Source organism: Centroberyx gerrardi, chromosome 4 (genome assembly GCF_048128805.1).
Source record: "Centroberyx gerrardi isolate f3 chromosome 4, fCenGer3.hap1.cur.20231027, whole genome shotgun sequence".
Lineage (NCBI taxonomy): Eukaryota > Metazoa > Chordata > Actinopteri > Beryciformes > Berycidae > Centroberyx > Centroberyx gerrardi.
In genome coordinates, this window is record NC_136000.1 from 10,797,967 (window position 1) to 10,818,027 (window position 20,061).

Genomic DNA, 20,061 nt, shown 5'->3' on the forward strand with positions numbered 1-20,061 from the left:
ATTGGTGTCGCTGCCTCCTCTGATTGTTGAACATCTGTGTGAAATGGTGGGTCTTGAAGAAAGCCCTTGCTGTTTGATTCTGATGGCTGCCGTTGATGTTTTAGATAGTTGAAAAAAAATTCTGCAATCAAACTAAAAAAAAAAACTGCTATCATTGTAACTGTGCTGGAAACTATCTCGACCTGATGTCCTGTCATCTACGTTTGGCCAGTTACCCGCGAGAATAAGAAAAATACTCCACCAAACAGCAAAATGGGCCAATAAATGTATATTTCGCCATTTTAGCAGTGTTTTAACAGTGTTCTAGTGTGGATTTTTCCTTTAAATCATGGAACATACCTCTTTGGAGGGCATATTGCCTTTTTCAAGACTTAGTACCACCCATGGACTTGGCTGAGACCAGGTACATTAACAGGTTTTCAAAGTGTGGGGGTGGGGGGTGTTACAAAAGGGGATAGTAGTTTTGGTAAACAGAGCGATTTGCACTCAAACACAAAAAAACCACAATCACCCTCATAATACTTCCATAAAACGGAGCGGTGTAAACACGGTTCTGCTTGGGGATATGTGGTAATGAGACACAGAGCAGGTGTGGAGCTCCAATAAAAAAAATAACAAAATAACTGTTATAACTATGGCATCTTCCCTCCCTTGCATCATTTCATAACTTTTTTGTAAACCTGTAAAAGTCAAGCTCTTGTACATCTTGGAGCTTTGCCATCCCTCCTTGTATGCAAGCTGTGGCAAGCTGTTTGCTATGATAGATTAAGAAAAGCAGCCGGGTAACATTTAACAGGAAGAGGGAGTTTGACTTGGACATCCTATGTCAAAGGTCACTACTTTATAACTGTATGCCTGATCTGCTGTTTTTATTCAAGTTCTGTCATCAAGAATTATTATTATTTTTTTTTTTCTTCGCTTTTTTGCCATCTGTAGTAAACTGCAGCAGAGTATTCAGCTGGGCAGTGCTAGATGTTTCAGTATAACATGGTAATGGAAAAAGCTCCCAGTGGAATGTTTAGACAGACGGAAAAACTAGGCTGTTTTGTCATTCCATGTTGACTTATGGTTGCTCGGTGTATCTTTTCTGAGTGGTGTTGACTTAAAAGGAAACTGTGCTGGAGAAACTCTATATGCCCACTCAACCGGTTGTTTATTTGACTCTTTAGAGATGGCAAAGTCGTGGAGTGCAGACTGTGCCGTTGAGTTTAGTTGGCTATTCATCTTGAGTCGCAGGCACTCTGCAGCTCCTGTAGCCGACAGTCTATCAGAAACTGCAGAAACTGTATTGGCACAGAATAATTTCCACATTATCCTTTTCAATCAGCACCACCCTGGAATTAATGCAATGGCAAAATCAACATGTCCCAAATGAATTTTTACACTGGGTGTTGTATATTTACTGCAAAACAAGATTTGTCTGTAACCCATTTCATTTTTGTTGAATACATGATATGATTTCTATAGTTTACAATGTCTTCTTACCAGATTGGATTGGGTATGGACTAGGTTAGACAGTGTGAGGTGAGTTGCACATATATCATTAGTTTAGCCTGCTCCTGTGCATGGTTTCAAACAAGTCTGGGTGGCTATTTTGGCCTGATGGATAAAAGATCTATGACTCTTGACATTCCTCTGCCCCATGACGCCGCTCTTACCAGCTGTTCCCGCGTTGACAACATGTGTTGTTTTGACTTCTGTCTTTGAAACTTCCCTGCAAAACAGCACTTGAACAGAAAATCAGCCTTCATGCTCTGTGACCATATGTCTCATTCCCCCTTCTCTCCCCCCTTCTCTCTCTCTCTCTCTCTAATCTTCAGTATATCCATGCACTGAAGAATACAATGATACTCATAAAGTTGTAACAAAACACCCATATCACTGTGTTGAAGTGCATCAAGTTCCCTACTATCATTTGGCCTTGCTTGATATGGTGTCTATGCATAACATATTGTCTCATAAATTAAGATTTTGCATGGCCATGAAGAGCAGATAACTGTGTTTGAGATATCTCACAATCTTGACAACTTGTAGTTCAGGGTATAAAATTCTAGACTATCTTCACGCAGCCTTTACTTGCAAGTTTGTTCTTGCTCCAGGTCAGCACTGAGCTCCTTTGAAGAGTCAGTGTAACTACGGTTACCATATGCTTGGTATTACCATCATCTTGCATTGCAATCGTGCTGCAATGTGATCGGAATTCGACCTTGGCACTCACACATTCTAAGATATGGTATTACTTAGAGCCAGTAAATATAGGATAGATGCAACCAAAAAAAAAAACTATCCTTTGTGGTCTAAAATTGCGTTTGAACAGGCTTTTCCTTTACGCCTAACAATGCATCTTTGTTCTGACATGAAAAGTTGAACAACAAAAATCCATTTAAAAGCTGAAATCTAAAGAGGTGTTAATAACTAAACTGTAGTCCTGTGAAAGGCTTTAGTTTCACAAAACAATTTATTTCATTATACTGTAGTACATCAATGTAGTGATATAGAAGCAAGCCGAAACTGAGAGATAAACCAGCATATCTGTTAAGTACACTGTGGCCAAGGGAAGATCTGGCAGATCTGGCAGAGCTCACATTGAAGCTCTTTTTGTATTGCAGATTCAGCATAAGACCAATGTTTCACAAATGTCAACTTGTACCACTATCACCAAACAAAAACACACCTACGCTTACAGTTCTCACAGTAAAAAAAAAATGTTTGCACACACAGTTTGCACCCATAATAAACAGTGATAAAATGAATGCCTATTTAAACACAAAGCAGTTATGATCTAATCCAAAGTTTATAGTTGTGTTTGTGGAATTCCCCATCTCTCTCTGAGGTGCAGTATTAGCTGGTTTGATTGTCATATTGGCTTAGTGACAGATATTTCAACACTAGTGATGTTTCTCATCTGTATCCAACTGTTTCCTTGTGTCTTATTGGCTTACCTGTTCACAGTAAAGGAGTGGGTGGGGTCTTCTTGAGGGTGCTGCCTGCCAGTCCTACACAAAGACATTGCTGCCCATAAAAGAAAAAAAAAAAATCAATAGTTGCTAATGTTTGGATGTGTTTCGGTCTCATTATACAGTTAAAATGTACCTGTAAGAAATTATTTTTGGTAATTTCATTGAAGTCAGACATCTGCGCTGCAGAAATCCAAGCTGTTTTATAGTCAGGTTTAATACCATGCAGAATAAACGTGAATTAGCCAGATTTGGTTTGGCACTCAATTATGTGAATTGTTCCAGAACCATGAAACACTAGCAAATCAGGAATGCTTGAAGGCATTAAGCAGAATAAGTAAGAGCTGCCTGGCTGTTAGGTATGGCTTTAAATATCACATATCTCTTTCTGTGCAGTACTTCTGTTCTGCTTGGAGAACCTCGTTAAACAAAAGCCGTTTTAATTGGGTGGTTTTCAACATTGTGCCAAATTCAAGGCGATTGTGTCATTCCGTTTTATAGTAATCCATATTATGCCTAGATGAACCTCATCGGATTATAGTAGATTTAACCCACCTAATCATGTGAAATTAATTGCTGTTACAACTTGGGAGGCCAAATCTGTCTCAAGAGAGTTTCATTTCCCATGTGACTCATTGTTTTACATGCTACTTTTCTCATGGAGATTTGTCTTCATGTTGTAGAGACCTTGAGACGTTTTCTCCATATATATTCAAAACATTATAACACCTGTGTCATTTGAATTAGTACACAAACAAAACTTGTTAATATCTAACACAACATATATAAAAATGCAGACAATGTACATTTAATGTTACTAGTAACACAAGGCATTAGATCCTATCATGCCTCTGCATGTGCCTTGCAATTCTCAGTCACGTAATAATCAATCCTGCAGCAAGCTCCGAAGGATATGCACACATCCATTTTACATCTGACATTTTCCAAATGCAGGCACCGCTATTTTTCTTAAGTACAAGTTAGAATAGCAGCTTGACAGCGCACTTGTAGCAGCTGAAGTTTGGTAAGTGGAATAGTCTTACCTGAATGGGTGCTGGTGAGTGAAGCAGCCCAGCGGCAGAGCGGTGAAGCAGAGGTCCCTGAGTCCTTGCCCTCCTCTTGCTCTCAGAGGTGAAGCTGTCCTCTGGTCCCACGCGCTGTGCCAGTTTTCTGTGCTCTGTGTTACCAGCCCTGATTAACTAATGGCTGACAGATGAGGTTGGCAGGGTAGAGGGAGGAGCACACCGCCATATAACGTCTTTTCTCCCACCGTTAAACAGCAGATACAGTTCAGCCGGGGAGCACAGCCCGTATGGCTGCGATTTCCTTTCTTCCTCCCTTTTTTTTTTCTTTCTCTCGTTTTTTTTTCTCCTTCTTTTACAGCAGTAAGGAGGGGCTAGCCCCCTCCTTATCCCCCCAACATGTTTGCCTGTCTCTGCTCTTGTCTGAGGTAGAGGGAGTTCTGTTATCATTTTTGAGTGAGTGTGCAGCGGGTATGTGAATCTGCCGTGCTCAGGATCAGTCGCTCAGCTCTGGCCCGGCTTTGATGTTCCCCGTCAGCTGAGCCAGCCCTGTGTTTAAAATGCCTCGGTAATTACAATGCGTATGATGCATGTGTGTGCAGTGTCGACCGCTGCCCGCACCACACTAAAGAAGAAAAGGCAGGAGGTGACTCTATTGAAGGGTTCAAATGGGTACTCCAGACGAGTGCACTCACCTAAGTGCTACTCAAACCTTGAGCAGCAGAATGTTTTCTTCAGTTAGCAGGGGGAAAAAAACTCTCTTAGCTCTTAGAACTTGGAGACTAAGAGATAGGAAAGGGAAAAAAAATGCTTCAAGAAATTTCTCCAAAAGAAGCTCTTTCATTCCATTGTCCAGTAGTCTGTAGTATGATGAGCACAAGTGTACCATGAGCACACTGTAAAATGCATGTTTGGTGTTATGCAACATTCTGAGATCATAATTAGAGGACAATGCAATATTATGTTTATTATCTGGACTGGAAAATATGCTAAGACAAAACGTAACTCTCCTCGTCTTGTGTATTCGATTCCAGCACCCCATTTTGGAGTGGCTTTGTGTAGGGGCGCTCATTCGTCGAGCAGAAATAGCTGGCATCCTAATTGCTGTCTGGCCTCATGAGGACGGAAGAGTCTAGAATATTTTCATCTACCGTCTCAGGCAAAGGCCTTTTTCAATGCTTTCATCAGTGTCTCTGGTTTTTATTCATTATGTTTTTTTTTTCTTCTTCTTCTTCTCTCTAGCTTTCCTGAAGCATTTCTAGGTTCCTTATTGGAACCAGATGATTGTCTAGCCATGCACATGCATCCAGGTTTCTCTCTGAATCTTCTCTTCCTCTTACCCATGTCTCTACCATTCGCAGGGGCTTTAAAAGTAATTCCTCTGTTTACAGGTTAAATAGTTGGCTGCATTCCACCAGTGTGAGTGTTTGACAAAGGTTTTAGCAAAATCCATTTGATTTGTTTAGCTAAAATTTGTTTACAGTGTGTTCACTTGGCCATGAGATGCAACAAGTAAGCTGTTGGTGCACCCAGTGCTCTTGTCTTGAGATCTAAATATGTACATTATGTTGAGTAGAACATTTTATTGTACGACCATGTTTATGTCCATGGCTTTGTTGACTCTGTCTCTCAAGGTCTATTTTCTCTCTCTTAAAAGTTTCTTTAGCCTTCAATTCACCCTTATGTACTTAAGGAATCCCCCTGCAGCCGCCAATAAACTACACTGTAGATTAAACAAAGGAGTAGATATGGAAATATTGACTGCAGTTTAAAATTCAATATAGCATAACACAACTTCACAGCATCTGATTTTCCACCCTTGTTATATTACCCCACAAATTTTGTAACTGCACTGGATAACCTGAATAGTATCAGAAAACGTTACGTCATCATGAGTGTTAGTACAGATATAATCTTCAATGGGACTGTGCTAACACCACCCTCTTGTCTCTTCTCCTGCCCCCAACACCCCCCCTCCCTCTCTCCCTCTCTGTCTCTCTTTCTCTCTCTTCAGTGTTCGGTGAGCTGTGGTCGGGGGACCAAGCAGCGGGAGATAGCCTGTGTTTATCAGAATCAAACCCAAATAGAGGAAGAGCACTGCAGTCATCTGTCACGGCCGCGGACGCAGAAGGCCTGTCGGGCGAGGGGATGCCCCAGTTGGAAGGCCAACAAGTGGAGGGAGGTATGTGTGCCCTGGGCCCCTCGGGGACCATGCTAACAGTAACTGCTAGCAGCTGAGACACCAGCACAAACTCAGCCAAAAGCTTCCCAGAGGTCGCAGATGTAGGACATGTACACACACAGCACCTGTCCAATCACCAATCAGTTTACACATGTTCAAGAGCAATGTGCCATTTCCTCCAATGTGAGCTAAACACCACAGGCTGGATTTACAAAACTGTTTATGCAACTTGACCTGTCTACTTGAGGATTAAAATGTTCAGAAATAAAAAGTTCAAAATGTTTTTGCAAGTTTTATCTTGCTCGGTTTACAATCAGATGAGTTCTTCTTTTGAAGCTCTTTTATAGACCTGCATGTTTCAAGAGCATTTTTTTTCGCACCAATGCAGCATGACACACAAAAGCTTGCTCATGCAGTTCACATTCAATTAAATGAATCCTATAACAATTATTTTGTAGCCCAAAAGCATAGTAAATGAACTTACTGAACTTACAGATACACACGGAGATCCAGAGCTGCAGCTTATGTGGCCAAGCTAGCCCTCCCATACAGATGAAAGCATGGCGTTAAGAATGACAGAAGTCCCGGGGCACAGCAGGTTTCTGTAGCATTGTAGACTGGCGCAACCAGACACTGGCAGGGCAAAGGCCACGCACAGGAGAGTCATCAGGGGAGTGAGGTCACAGTCGCGGTGGAGCCGACCACACAGCCTCGGTGTCTGCTGCCGAGCGGCTACTCGTGCTGCTATGACACACTTTTGGCCCGAAGTCAGTGGGCCAGGGCACGGCCCAGGAGGCAGCACGGGGAGAGAGATGTTAAAACCCAAATTTATCACAAGGACACAGAGCAGACTGAGTGGAGAGATGCTTTGTCATGCTCTGACAAGTTACCCAGAGGAGCAAGTATCTGTTCAGAAGCGCACAACGCACACAGAGGGCTTGCATTCTTTGTGTCTCAGGGCGGGTGTGATGTGAGAATAAACTTGCGCCACTTCTTTTCTCGCACTCCATGGCTGAAAACTGTTTCATGATCTCCAAGTGCTGAAGGCTTTGTCAGAGATTTCAGGAGATTCTCAAAAAATCTTTCCATGTCCTGTATGAAATCTAATGTCTCCTTGCCCCCTGCTGGGTAGCTGTGAAATCCCAAAGGGTCCACAAGGACCCACCTCTGTCTCCCTCCATGAGACTGCTGCCATTCCCCAGCCTTAGAGAACCTCCTTCGCCCTCTCACTCTCCCTCGCTGGTGTCTGGAAGCAATCATCTTCCTCCACATACCACCAGTAACCATGAAATCCTCAACTAGAACATAAAGACATGTTTTATATCTTAACATCCATGCCTGTGACAACTTTGAAAACCTCAGCACCAACCGTTTGGGCTATTGCACAGCTACTCAGCCCTCTCACTCACCTCTGACTGGGGGTGTAATGGGCGTCTGGGGGTGAAGGTTGCCCATTGAGCCTTATAGTGTGGGGTATCCTGTATTGAATACTTCAAGGACACAAGAAGAACGCTTTACCTTTTACTGGCTGCTTTAACTTATTCTAATTCTGCATTGTAAGTCACTCTAGATAAAAGCATCAGCTAAATAGGGAAATGTAAATGTTTATGTATTGTGAAGTGATATAGACCTTTATAGATATAGACTAATAAACCTTTGATGTCTGCATGTGTCCACCCGCCCCTCCACTGTCATACCTCTTTAAAATCTCTACTGTGTCTTCTCCCCTCTCAAAAAAAACAAAAAAAACACTCATATCGTAGATGGCCAGGCAGCTTAAGTCTGGAGCTACTCAACACTAATATGAAATACCCTCCTCATTTTTCATCTACACTTGTAAGCCATTTCTAACAAGGAGAACTATAAGTCTTTTGCAGGAGAGATTAGAATCAAGTTTCTTAAGCCATAACAGTTAACAGCAGCCATGGCCGTCCTAATAGCAGGTTCTGTTTTAATGCTTTGTAGGATATTGAGAAATTAGGCCTTTTTTTTAATCTTTGTCCAAGGTCAGATTTCCTATGGTGCCTTTTGTTCTCTTTCCAAACTTGAGGACGTAAACCTTCACATTCAACCACATGCTCCACAATGATAACATGCAATTCTAATGAGAAATGAACAACACAAATACATCTGGAAATTTCTGGAAATTTGATACTCACTGTATAAAGCACAGCTTTTCTGGCTGTGTTGAATCACTGAGGCCATGCAGTGTTGTTTGAGGTCTGTAGGAACGTTACAATGAAATCAGCCTGATCAGCTCAAGTGCTGAAGAGTGCTTCCTCAGCATGCAGGTATGCTTCTCAAAGGACATCAAAGAGATGGATGAGATAGACCTGTGTGTGACCCCAGCTATATGGCTCGCAAAGACGCGACAAACTGGCTTTGGATTTATTAAGTACATTGTTAAGGAGCATCAAAAATTCTGACACAGCAGACCAAACAAAGCATATTTTAAAATATTGGGGTAAATTTTCCATGGGGAAAATGGACATGTCTGTGGGAATGTTTATTTATTTATGAAAGGTTTTAACAAAACAAAGTTGCTTAAATTAGAAACGAATGTGACTGTGTGAGTGTGTTTTTGTGATTTTATGTTTTTTGGAACATACGTGCCCTGGCAGCACCGGGGCAGGATCAGTGGGTAAATGACACTCAAAGAGCTCAAACATCCCATAAGATAGGTGGAGAATTGATGTTGCATGGCCATGAAAATAAGTAATTTAATACATCCTTGCAGCTGTATACTTTTGGGAGATATATGAGAAACACAAGGCAAGGAAACATGCAGTATATAAAGTTTCCTTTTGTTGCCTTGCTGTCATTCTGATGTGCGTTCTGTGTTTCTTGGTGTTTTGTTCTAGTGTTCTGCCACCTGTGGAGTCGGAGTCCAGAACCGAGATGTGTACTGCAGGCTAAAGGGCACCGGACGGGTGAGAGAGGAGCTGTGCGATGCTCGCACACGTCCTGACACTGTCCGGCCATGCCAAACTGCAGAATGCACCCATTTCACTTGGGTTGCTGGCGAATGGGAAGAAGTAAGCAAAGACTCTCTCTCTCTCTCTCTTTCTTTCTCTCTATCTCTGTCTCTCTATCTCTCTCACATACTCTCTCTCCCTCTCTCTCTGACTCCCCCTCCCTCCCTCTCTGTCTCCCAGTGTTAGATACAGATGTTAAATCATCTTATTGAGGTTTTTATTTGGCGGAGATCTCACCGAACTCTCTCTCCACCAGTCGTGTGCTGAAGGTCGCCCTGCACTCTTGCGTCAAACATGAGGGCTTTGCTGATAACCATCACTTGCCGATAAATCGTATCAAAACCTCAAAGCACCGATGGCATCAACCCTTTTGTCTTGTTGAGTATCACTGCATTCTGCGTCATGCTGGCAGACTCTTTCATGTCCCCTGCTTTGTCCTCAAAAGTGAAGCATGAAAGCGGAGCGCCATGTAAGGACTCAGCGCTGTATCCTCCTGCTGCAGGAATGTTTGCAGCGTTCAGACTCCTGTCTGCGATGCTGCGAGAACTTACAGCCTCCTTGCTTTGGCCATGAAATCTTTTTTTGTTCTCATGAGATTCAAAGTAATTGTCATGAACTCCACACACACACACACACACACACACACAAGACACTGTGTTGTTTGATATGAATTTATTTTAACATCCTGGTCCCTGTGATCACTTTTGATTGCTCCTATAAACCATTGCTGCGCTGCTCGAGTCAAACCAGCTTAACATTCAGTCTGTGATTTGCTATTCAGTTTATGTTCGCAATATCACTGGAGCAGATGTTTGGGAGTATGGTGTTTGAGAGCTGGCGTAGCCTTCGTCATACAACACTCAATTTTATATTAACTCTACCTGTTTAAATCTCTACAAAATAGGGGATTTGCAATTCTCAGACAGAATAGTTTCCTTTTGGCCATCTGGAGAACTAAAGAACCAGCTAGCAGGAATCTGAGACCTCCCTGTGTGTCGCTGCTCAAAGTACAACACTGCCCCCTCTGCCTAAAATCAGGCATTGAACAGATTTCCAATCTTACTGACTTGTCATGTTTGATCTTCCCTGTAGTGTAATGCCACCTGTGGGGAGGGCGTGAGAAGCAGGGAGGTGGTGTGTGTGGGTCCAGGGATGACCCCCGTCCAGGACGACTACTGTGAGCCCTCGTCTCAGCCTGCCGCGCTCCAGACCTGCAGCGCAACTCCCTGCCACTACATGTGGATGACAGGGGAATGGTCACAGGTAGGAAGAAAAGGAGACAAGCTTGAGTTTATAGTCTATATTTAAACAGAAGTAGATTTGTGCTTAGCCTTAATAATATCCGAGTCGACACGTAAGAGGAAAAAGTATCAACCAGATAACAGATTTTCACAAATAATACCTAAATACCGTGGCTTGGTTGAAAGAATACATTTCCATTTTAATAAACGTGCGACCAGCCACAAAGTTCACAGTGCCAAAAGGAAAAGGTGCAACAAAGTGAAAAGCAAACATTTTAATTTAGTATGTCATACCCAGTGTACTATCAATTACACTGGGTATGACTGGGTATGATATTATATATTTGCAACTACAAAGGTGCCCAGTACTTAAATAACTGTCCTTAGTATTATTACTGATCTATGCAGGGAGATGCTATTGATTGTTTATGTGTGTGTGTGTGTGTGTGTGTGTGTGTGTCTCAGTGCTCTGCCAGCTGCGGTGTGGGCTACCAGCAGCGCATGGTCTCCTGCTCCATGACGCCCTCCTCCCAGGCTCTGCACCCATACGCTGCCCAGTCCTCTGCCAGCACCCACTGTCCCGAGCCCCACCCTCCTGGCACCCGGCAGTGCCTCCTCAGGGACTGCCCGCACACAGCCTACTGGAAAGTTGGCCCGTGGAGCAAGGTGTGTGTGAACCAGAAACGCTTGTTAGTGCCGTGAGAAATCCTCTCTGCCTAATCACAGATTTCACAAAACATTTTGATGACTTGTGTATTTTACGGCTTCTACTGATAAATCTCATTTGTGGATTTGGATCTGTTTTGTTAACGGCTCTGTATCCATTGGAATGTTATTGACGGTGTGTGTGGGCATGCTTTTGTGTTTATGTGTGTGTGTGTGTACCAGTGCTCCCAGACATGTGGGGCAGGCGTGATGGAGCGCAGGGTGGAGTGTCTGACCTCCAAAGGCCAACCGTCCAAACACTGCCGTCCAGCAGACAGACCGGAGTCTCAAGCTGCATGTCGAGAAAGAGAATGTGAGTCAAACTCCTTCTCTTCTCTTCTCTTCTCTTCTCTTCTCTTCTCTTCTCTTCTCTTCTCTTCTCTTCTCTTTCATTCCATTCGAATCTATTCTCTGTGATATTATATGCCCTGAGGACATGTTTGGCTCTTGAGTTAAGTATATAACTCAAAATCTATCATCCTTGCCAACTCTTCTGATCCATGTAGTGCTTACTGCCGAACAGGAATGTGTAGAGTAATGGTATTAAATTGACTGTGCTGTATATGGCAGCCAAGTCTGTATCTGATTGTGTTTATAGAAAGCCAACTTGTTGCTTTATTTTAACACATTGAGCAGAACTGAGACCTCCACTTAAAACCTCTCGGAGTGATTGCTCTGTGGAACAATAAATAGACAGTCAGCAGTTTTCTACAAATTGTGACATGGACAGTCTGTCAAAACGCCTCTGGGGTGTGTGCCGGGGCTGAAGCTGCCTTCATTGTCGACTTGCAAGTAGAAGCCGGCAGCGGGCCAAAGTTTGCAGGTTCACTCCCCACATTTCAGATGTTTAGACACGGCCCCGAGGTTTGCGCTGGAGCGTTGGGCCATCGGTCGGCTTCTGCCAAGTCAGGCACTGGTGGAATTAAAATGATATGCTCGGGTGACGGCCAGTTCGCCGGTCAAATATTAATGCTAATCAGCTAATCAGAGCGATCTGGCCTCCACGGCACCCTGGGACAACAGAGGAGGCAACAAAAATAAAGAGACATTTCCCTTGTTTTTCTTCAGCTCCCACTCAGAACAATCTTTTTTGATTTGTGGTTTTTCTTTTATTTGCTTTTGCAGTCTTGTACAGTTCTGTATCGCTTTCATGATGGCCGTGTATTTTTTTTTTAGGTTTTCACCAACTTACACAAGTAGAGTGACTAAATTATGACCAATTTCAAAAGTTCTGGCAGATCTTACTGGGAAAGATTTGTGTCTCCATGCAAAATGTTTCCTATTGCTTGCTGTTGCACATTTCTCTTCCATCTCACAGCAGCACTAAAACCTCTCCCTCCGTTCCGTCATATTTCTTCTCCCAGGCCAGTTGTTCGCGTCCTGCCGAGAGGTCCAGATGAGACAGGGTGTGAGAATGGACGGGGAGTACTATCTCAAAGTCAAGTCCCGGATCCTACAGGTGTGTCAGTCCTGTCAGTATTACTCTCACACACATCATGACTCAGCCTCAAGCTTCCCCACAGGGTCTCATCTGTTGTCTCGATGTGTCTGGCCCCAGATTTACTGTGCTGAGATGCAGACTGATTTCCCCAAGGAGTACGTGACCTTGCGCAGCGGTCAGACAGACAACTACTCCGAGGTGTATGGATACAGGTGTGTGTGATCCAGAGTGACGACTGATATCCACGTGAGCTGTGACTTAATTACACAGCGTGGCTTCCCATAGGGATTTATAATGTGTCATGCTGTATTATCTCTTACTTGAAAGTAAAAATAAGGTAGAATATTGTTTTTTTAGTATTGTTTAGAATGTATTTTCTCATGTATGTGTTAAATTAATGTTAATATACATTGTTTTTAACACTTAAGGTTGCTGAACCCTTTCGAATGCCCGTATAATGGCAGCCGAAGACAGGACTGTGACTGCAGGAACGACTACTCAGCAGCGGGATACACTCTCTTCCACAAAGTTCGTCTGGACCTGGGCTCCCTGAGGATAATGAGTGAGTAATTACTGTGTGATTGCCCGACGCGGTCTACTGTAATGAGACCACACATCGGTGTTGTTTTAACCCCCACACACTTCGCCCCGTAGTACTTAATAATGGCTCGTGCAAAAGCCGGCGCTGTCCAAATGTAATATTTGTTGCCTTTCGCCACACTCTCCGCTCTGAAATCCAAATAACGGTCTTCCAACGGGCCGTGTTCACATGACGAGGGAAGGGAATTGAAACTGGGCCTCTCGACAGACACGTGAGCGCAGGAATAAAGGAATGCATGTGTGCTCATACACACATGCGTGCCTGCTCTCAAGCTCAATGTTGCCCCACACACACTTTCCTTTGGCCTGCATATACATGAAGACATGAAGACGCACGCTCACACACACACTCACACACATCTTCAGGCAATATTCCTTTTCTCATTACAATAGTCGGCCCCACCTTCCCTGTTGTGTCCATGTATGCCTTTGATTAGAGCTCACATGTGGATTAGTGGTAATGGTGTTTGGTGTGTATGTGTGTGTTTGTATTTGTGCATGTGTGAGTGTGTTTATGTGTGCTTGCATGCTAGCAGGGTGTGTGAGTATGAATGCGTGTGATACCGATGTGAATGCATACATGGGGTGTGTGCGCTTGCATGCGAGCGAGTGAGCAAGCGCACGTGTGTATGTCTGTGTGTGTGTGTCTAGAGGGGAAGTTGGCCTAGCACTCGCTAGAACCCACACAGTCATCCTCCTATCCTCTTTGTCTGGTCTGAGTCCTGACAGCACATGTTCCCACCCTCCCTCTGCATGGTACTCATTTGGCTTTCAGGCGGCTTGACGAGAGCAAGGGGGAGAAAAAAGAGAGAAGAAATAATGAGTTCAAGATGAAGGGAAGATTATGAAGAGGCGCTGCTTCGCTGTGTGTCTTGTGGTTCTCGTGAACTTCATCATCGTGTCACATAGGCAGCGTGAAGGGAGGGCAGGAAAAAGCCCTGGTCATGGTTATTATGTGTGACGATGCAGTGTAAATGCGAAACAACTAAAAAGCCTTTCACTCTTGTTAAGACCTGAGCAGAAGACTGTATGGAACAGGGCTGGGGTCAATTCACTCAATTCAAAATGTAAAATGAAACTGTGGTTCACGTAATAATGATTGCACATTCGTTTTCAATCATATCCTCATAAACTGGATATACTATAAGAACTTTTCTTTATTGCAAAAGGCTTCTAGGAACAAAATTTCCTGGATGGATACAATAAATCAACCCTGCACTGAAATTTAATTGCATGAACAGTATTTGCTGATGTTATGTGTCTGTTTTGTTATTTACCATCCATGTTTATATCCATTACTGCACATTGTGACTGTATTTGTGTCTTTATGTTTACCAGCCACAGACCTCCAGTTTTCCCAGACCCTTCTCGGTCGACCTGTGCCCTTCGCTACAGCAGGAGACTGTTATAGTGCAGCCAAGTGTCCACAGGTAGGTAAAATACTGTACCTTGTGGCCTCACAGCAATGCGTCATGTGTCGGGTGTTGTGTGCCACATGTTGTGAGCGGGCAGCAGCAGCCTGAAGGTCAGAGAAGTGCGCTTGTTACTGAAAGGTTGCCGCTTCAATTCCCTGGACCTGCTGGGAAATGTGTAAAGGAGAAGAACAACTCATGCCTTTGAAATCAGAACTACCGATGTGCCACTGAGCAAGGCACTGACTCCCAACTACTGCACTGGAGATGCTCAGTGGCACACAGTACAAAAGCGTGATAGTACAGGGCAGCTTGCATGCGTGAGAATGGGAATGTTTTTTTTTTGTTTTTTTCCTTTTTTCTCTTTTCCTTTCCCACTTCACTTCTCTTTTCTTCCTTTATCCTATAGCATAGAAATGAATATGAATAAGAATTGTGAAACTTAACAGTATAACTGACTTTTGAATAACACAATAAAGTAAAAAAAAAAAAACAGAGAATGGGAATGTGTGTAAGTCTCCCTCTCTCTGCAGCTCATTGCAGAGATCATTACCGTAAATGAGAAATGTGCTCTTCGTCAACTTGCCTGGTTAAATAACAGTTCAGTAACTGAATCTGGTGTGTGTTCGCAGGGCCAGTTCAGCATTAATCTGATTGGGACTGGTCTGAAAGTGGCTGAGGCCACCAAGTGGACGTCTCAGGGCAACTATGTTTCCGTCAAAGTCCACAGATCGGAGGTAAGAAGCTAACAGGAGATTCTTATTATGTCTGTCTTTGACATATGGCTTTTGTGTGGCTTACACTTGTACGGACTGTGTAATGTAAATTTACTTTGGCTGTCAAGTTACTGAGCTGTAATTGTGCTTCCTGTTGGGTCTTGATCAGTGTTGGAGTGAGATAGTTGAGATTGTTGGCACTGAAAAGCCATCTGAATTGCCATGTTGTATTTCTGTCTGATTCACTGAAGAGGAATCCCCAGTGACATTTATAAAGCTCTTATTCTCCATATAAAAAGCTGCTCTTTGCCCACTCCTTTCCTCTCTCTTTTGTCTCTGTCCGTAGGATGGAACAAGAATCTACGGTCGCTGTGGTGGTTTCTGTGGGAAGTGCATTCCCCAGGCTCACAACGGCCTCCTCGTTCAAGTCCAGTGAGGGCCAGGCAGGGACCAAACCCTAAATCCAACCTGATCACAGTAGTGACCCAGGAACATGCAATAATGGTGATTCGTGGGACCCTTTGTACTTCATCTGTGAATGTGGACTAGGAACATCTAACAGTGCTCATCCTACAATAACATCACCCGTTCCCAAATGGCAGCTAGAACATGCGGACAGCAGGACACTACGTACTGTGCGTCCATGTAGGGTCCTTCATCCAATCTGATAACTGAAGACGAGCCAGCTTGTTTTTGTCCACAGTGTTGTGATGCGTCTGTGCATTGGAATCTAAAAATCAGAGTGTTTGCTCTGATACTGGTTAAGTATTTTCAGCTTCATACAAAGGGACACAGTACCTAACAGACTATCCTCTCTCATCATCAAGAGAGAGATTATCATCTTATAAAAGCAACATTTGCTTGTGGTATTCTGTGAAATGGAAGAGGAAATGTGTATTCTATTAGTATACAGAATTGCCAGAATTTGTCATACAGTACATGGAAGTAATCTAGTTGTATGCTTCCACAGTACATGAATATTTAGATTTACAGTTACATTTTGGGCATTTAGTTCTTGCTCATATCCAGACCAACATACAATGAATGAAACAAAAATAAGTGAATATTTGTATGCAATCATCATTGCAAACGAACAAGACATTTGGATAGTATTTAAGGGATGGTTGTCTAAAATGTTCCGTGTTATTGCCTTATGTGCCATGTAAGCCACTAGGCTGATACAGTTCAAAACGATTAATACTAAAAGACATATTTGTTGATATCGCGACTACTGAATGAGCTACACTGCAGATCATACATCCTGACATGAGTTTTAGGCTCAAGACTTTAGGGAAAGAGTGAGCTAGCAGCTAGTTGTTCTGTTGTGTTCTGTCCTGTGGAAGTTTCTACTGATATCCTCCCAGACCTGCCTTATCTCAGAGGTCAAAGTTGAGGGGTTGTGAGCCGTTAGAACCACTACAAATGACTGTAGTTCTCATTGATGTGTATTACTAGAGTCTGCCTCCTGTCAAATATTGTCGAGTATTTTATACTACTACTGAAAACTGCATAGACAGAGTCCAATGACTGACTACTGGGACGCTTGAATGACACACAACTATGTCACAGAGAGACAGAAAAGACAAAAAAATCCCCGGTGCTGTGAGGAAATACCAGAAATATTTGTCAGTGGTAAAGTTTGAAAGTTTTTTTTTGTATCTTTTAAGCCGTTAGTATTGTTTTTTTTTAAGTCATAAGGTTAAAGGACAAGTTCTCATCTGTTACACAGTGACACAGTATCAGGTGTGATGTCTCTCTTCACATCCTCCATTGTCTCTTCTTGGGCCTAGGTACCTGCAACCCCTACCTCTCACAAGCATCCATACTCTACTGAGATGTATTGTACTATATTTATGTTTGACCATATTTATTCTGTAATGATTTGTAGATATGTTCTATGTTTTAAGGTACAATGACTACTACCAATGGAGAAGCCATTGTCTGATTTTTTTTTTGTCCTTTGTCTGCATTGCTGAAAAGGTATTAGCCTACCGTTTGTAGTATATAACCACTAACATTAAAAGAGGATCTTTTGAATGGTGCTTTTTAACTACTGGAATTACCTCTAATCTTGAGAAGGAAAACACTGGCTTTGGAACTGATACTAGCTGCGGTCTGACAGGGTTTGGCTCTAAGTTTCTGTAGCTGCACTGCAGAATGATGCCCAAATTACCCCGTCTGTCAGGCATGTCGCGGTCCTCTTTATAATGTAGCTGAAAAGCTAGCTGCAAGGTTGCCAGATATTACAATTATTATCACTGCATAAGGAAATCCGTCCTTGAGTAGTCCTGTCATCATGAATGACTTTCATGACCACTACTACAACTTGGCAGATCGAGCAACCTAACATGCTGGTACTCTGATGTTAAGCTTTAACCAAAGTTACTAGATAGATGCACATTAGAATTTATTTTCTCAGACAATGCAGCTTCTTTTGATTTAAGGAATGGCTGAAAAGTAAAAAACAAAACAAAACAAACAAAAAAAAACACTTACAACAGTCAATGAGCAGCTAGAAAACCTTTGGCTATCATTCATTTTTATGATGGTCAATTGTGCTATGAGGTCTGTATCAGAAATTTAAAGAATACTTGATGCACTATGTGCCATAAATTTTGTAGAAAAGTAATCCTGTTTGGTTTTTGTAATAACAGTTAAGATTTGTAACTTATGATATATGTGTATTTTTTAATATTCATACTTGAAGTGTAAACGGTGTGCTGAATATCAAATGGGCATTTGGTACTGAATAAAGACAATGTGCTTGTTTGCCATGCTTTATCCAAAGATGTTTTTAAGAATCATATGTACCTACAGTATGTATGTAGCCTGTATAAAAAAGATGAATGATTGATTCTGGTGCTATGGTTACTAATCGTACCAATACTGTATGTCTCGCTACTATACTAACACTGTAAAAAGCAGTAATAAAATATTTTAATGCTTTTCAGCTGACTCACACATCGATTTATTTGTGCATGCATTTGTGCAATGCAGCGGAGAAAAACGCTGCATTCACAATCTACTTCACAACAGCAAATACTGCAGCAAGACAATTAAGTAAAAGTAAGTTTAGTGAGTAAAAGGTTTCCATTTATTTTCATGTGTTTGTTATCATCATATCAATGTTGCACTCTACCACAGAGAGGCCGATTGGTTAATAGAGCGGCACAGCAGGTCAGCGCTGGCTAGGTGCTTGTGCCTGCCAGGGTGTGGGTCCATGTGGATCCAGAACACCGCAGGTTGCATTTCCACAACATGACTTTCTTTCAATTCCACTAAGAGACGCATAAACACAGCAAATGCTTTTAGCCCATTTCTCACTAAAAGCGCAAATATCCTTGAGTTCTGGAAACAGCTGGAGCCGTCAACTGCCCAATGACTCACCAAATTGTTATGTCAAATCAAAGAATGAGGTAAGTTTTCAATAGGCTTTGAAAACTTCACCGAGAGCCAGAGAGTGCCATTTTTGAGGAATTATGTCACCGAAAACGACTCGGTAATGAAGGTGCAGGTACTTTAGCAGAGGCAAGCTGTTTATGTACAAGCCACTTTTGCAGGGCTCATTGCACAGAGATAGCTTTGTACATTAAATGAAAACAGATACTGTGGTCCCTGAAGAACTACTTTGATTCCATGCCAGGAGCCTGCCTTGGTTCCTAAAATCTAATCTAAGGATTTGGAAGAGTCTTGAAGCACGACAACAGCTCCGCTCAAAAGCAGTTTTCCAGTGAAACCAAGCTGTGCTGAGGTCCTTCCAGACTCTCCAGGCTATGGAGAAGTTAAAAAAAAAAAAAGAAAGCTTCCCTGGCCTGCTTGCTGTGAGCAGAAACCAGACATCTTTAATGACTGAGCTGAAAAACACAAACCTGCGCTGAGAATCCTCATAAAAGACACTAATGATTGATGTTTACCATGAAGCACAGTCTGCTTTGAGCAAACAGCATCGGCATTCCACTGCACTCTGCAGTACTGCAACCTGCAGCACTGCAGAGTCCTGATTCACACCGCTGTTCAACAGATGAACGAGACATATCCTACATCTTAACTGTTACATTTGAAATCTTTTATGCAAGTGATTTTAAGGTTAGGTTTTTAGAAAATTCTTAATATTGAAATTGCACACAACACACTAGCTTTCCCTTTAGGACAATTAGGCTATGATGCTGTATCACGCATTAAAATCTACAGAATAAATAGTTGTTATTCCACAACTGCAATGAAATAATTATCTGCCAGTTGAAATTCAGTCATTGAAGAGCATCTGATGAACCTTTAGCACATCTCACACCACACCATTGCATTACAGCTATAGTAATAGCAGACTATACTAAGAGATAAACATCCAATGTTGCTTATTTTGCCTTTTTCTGAAAATGTTCACTGTTCCTATAGTTGTAACCCAGACAGACATGTATTTTCTTGAACTAAGCAAACAGTGACCCCTAGTGCACCAAACAAGATATTACATCTTGTATCTTCCATTGTCCCTTTTGAGGGGAGGGCAACTCTTTCAACAGGGGGTGCTATACTGCAATTATGGACTTGGGTTTTAATGTGGCTAAGGTCGTCCACCAAGGATGAAAATACACCTATCAACAACACAAAAGTGGTTACCCAAGGGTTTGAAGAGAATGAGAAATTATCGTTAGCTATTTGCCAAGGCTTTCTCAGCAACCAGATATGATGACAATTAACCATTTATAACAGACTCAGAAATGGCACAATTTTCCATCACTATTGTATAGATAGAAGGTGTAGATTATATTAGAAACCTTAATGATCTCTGTGGGGAAACTGGGCTGTTGCA

The 20,061-nt window shown here is 42.4% G+C and overlaps 1 protein-coding gene across 3 annotated transcripts in view; it reads left to right on the forward strand.

Moving 5' to 3' along the window:
• The window catches only part of LOC139910231 (A disintegrin and metalloproteinase with thrombospondin motifs 20), an 80,364-nt gene extending 64,677 nt beyond the window's left edge, over positions 1-15,687 (forward strand). For 2 of the 3 annotated variants that reach the window (XM_071897456.2, XM_071897455.2), the window contains exons 30-40: positions 5,994-6,161; positions 9,023-9,196; positions 10,229-10,399; positions 10,843-11,043; positions 11,266-11,395; positions 12,447-12,541; positions 12,641-12,735; positions 12,952-13,085; positions 14,462-14,553; positions 15,168-15,272; positions 15,598-15,687. In XM_071897456.2, the coding sequence (XP_071753557.2) occupies positions 5,994-6,161; positions 9,023-9,196; positions 10,229-10,399; positions 10,843-11,043; positions 11,266-11,395; positions 12,447-12,541; positions 12,641-12,735; positions 12,952-13,085; positions 14,462-14,553; positions 15,168-15,272; positions 15,598-15,687 (1,455 nt within the window). The remainder of the gene's footprint in view (positions 1-5,993; positions 6,162-9,022; positions 9,197-10,228; positions 10,400-10,842; positions 11,044-11,265; positions 11,396-12,446; positions 12,542-12,640; positions 12,736-12,951; positions 13,086-14,461; positions 14,554-15,167; positions 15,273-15,597) is intronic. The other variant, XM_078282910.1, reaches the window with a different exon arrangement.
• Positions 15,688-20,061: the final 4,374 nt, after the last annotated feature.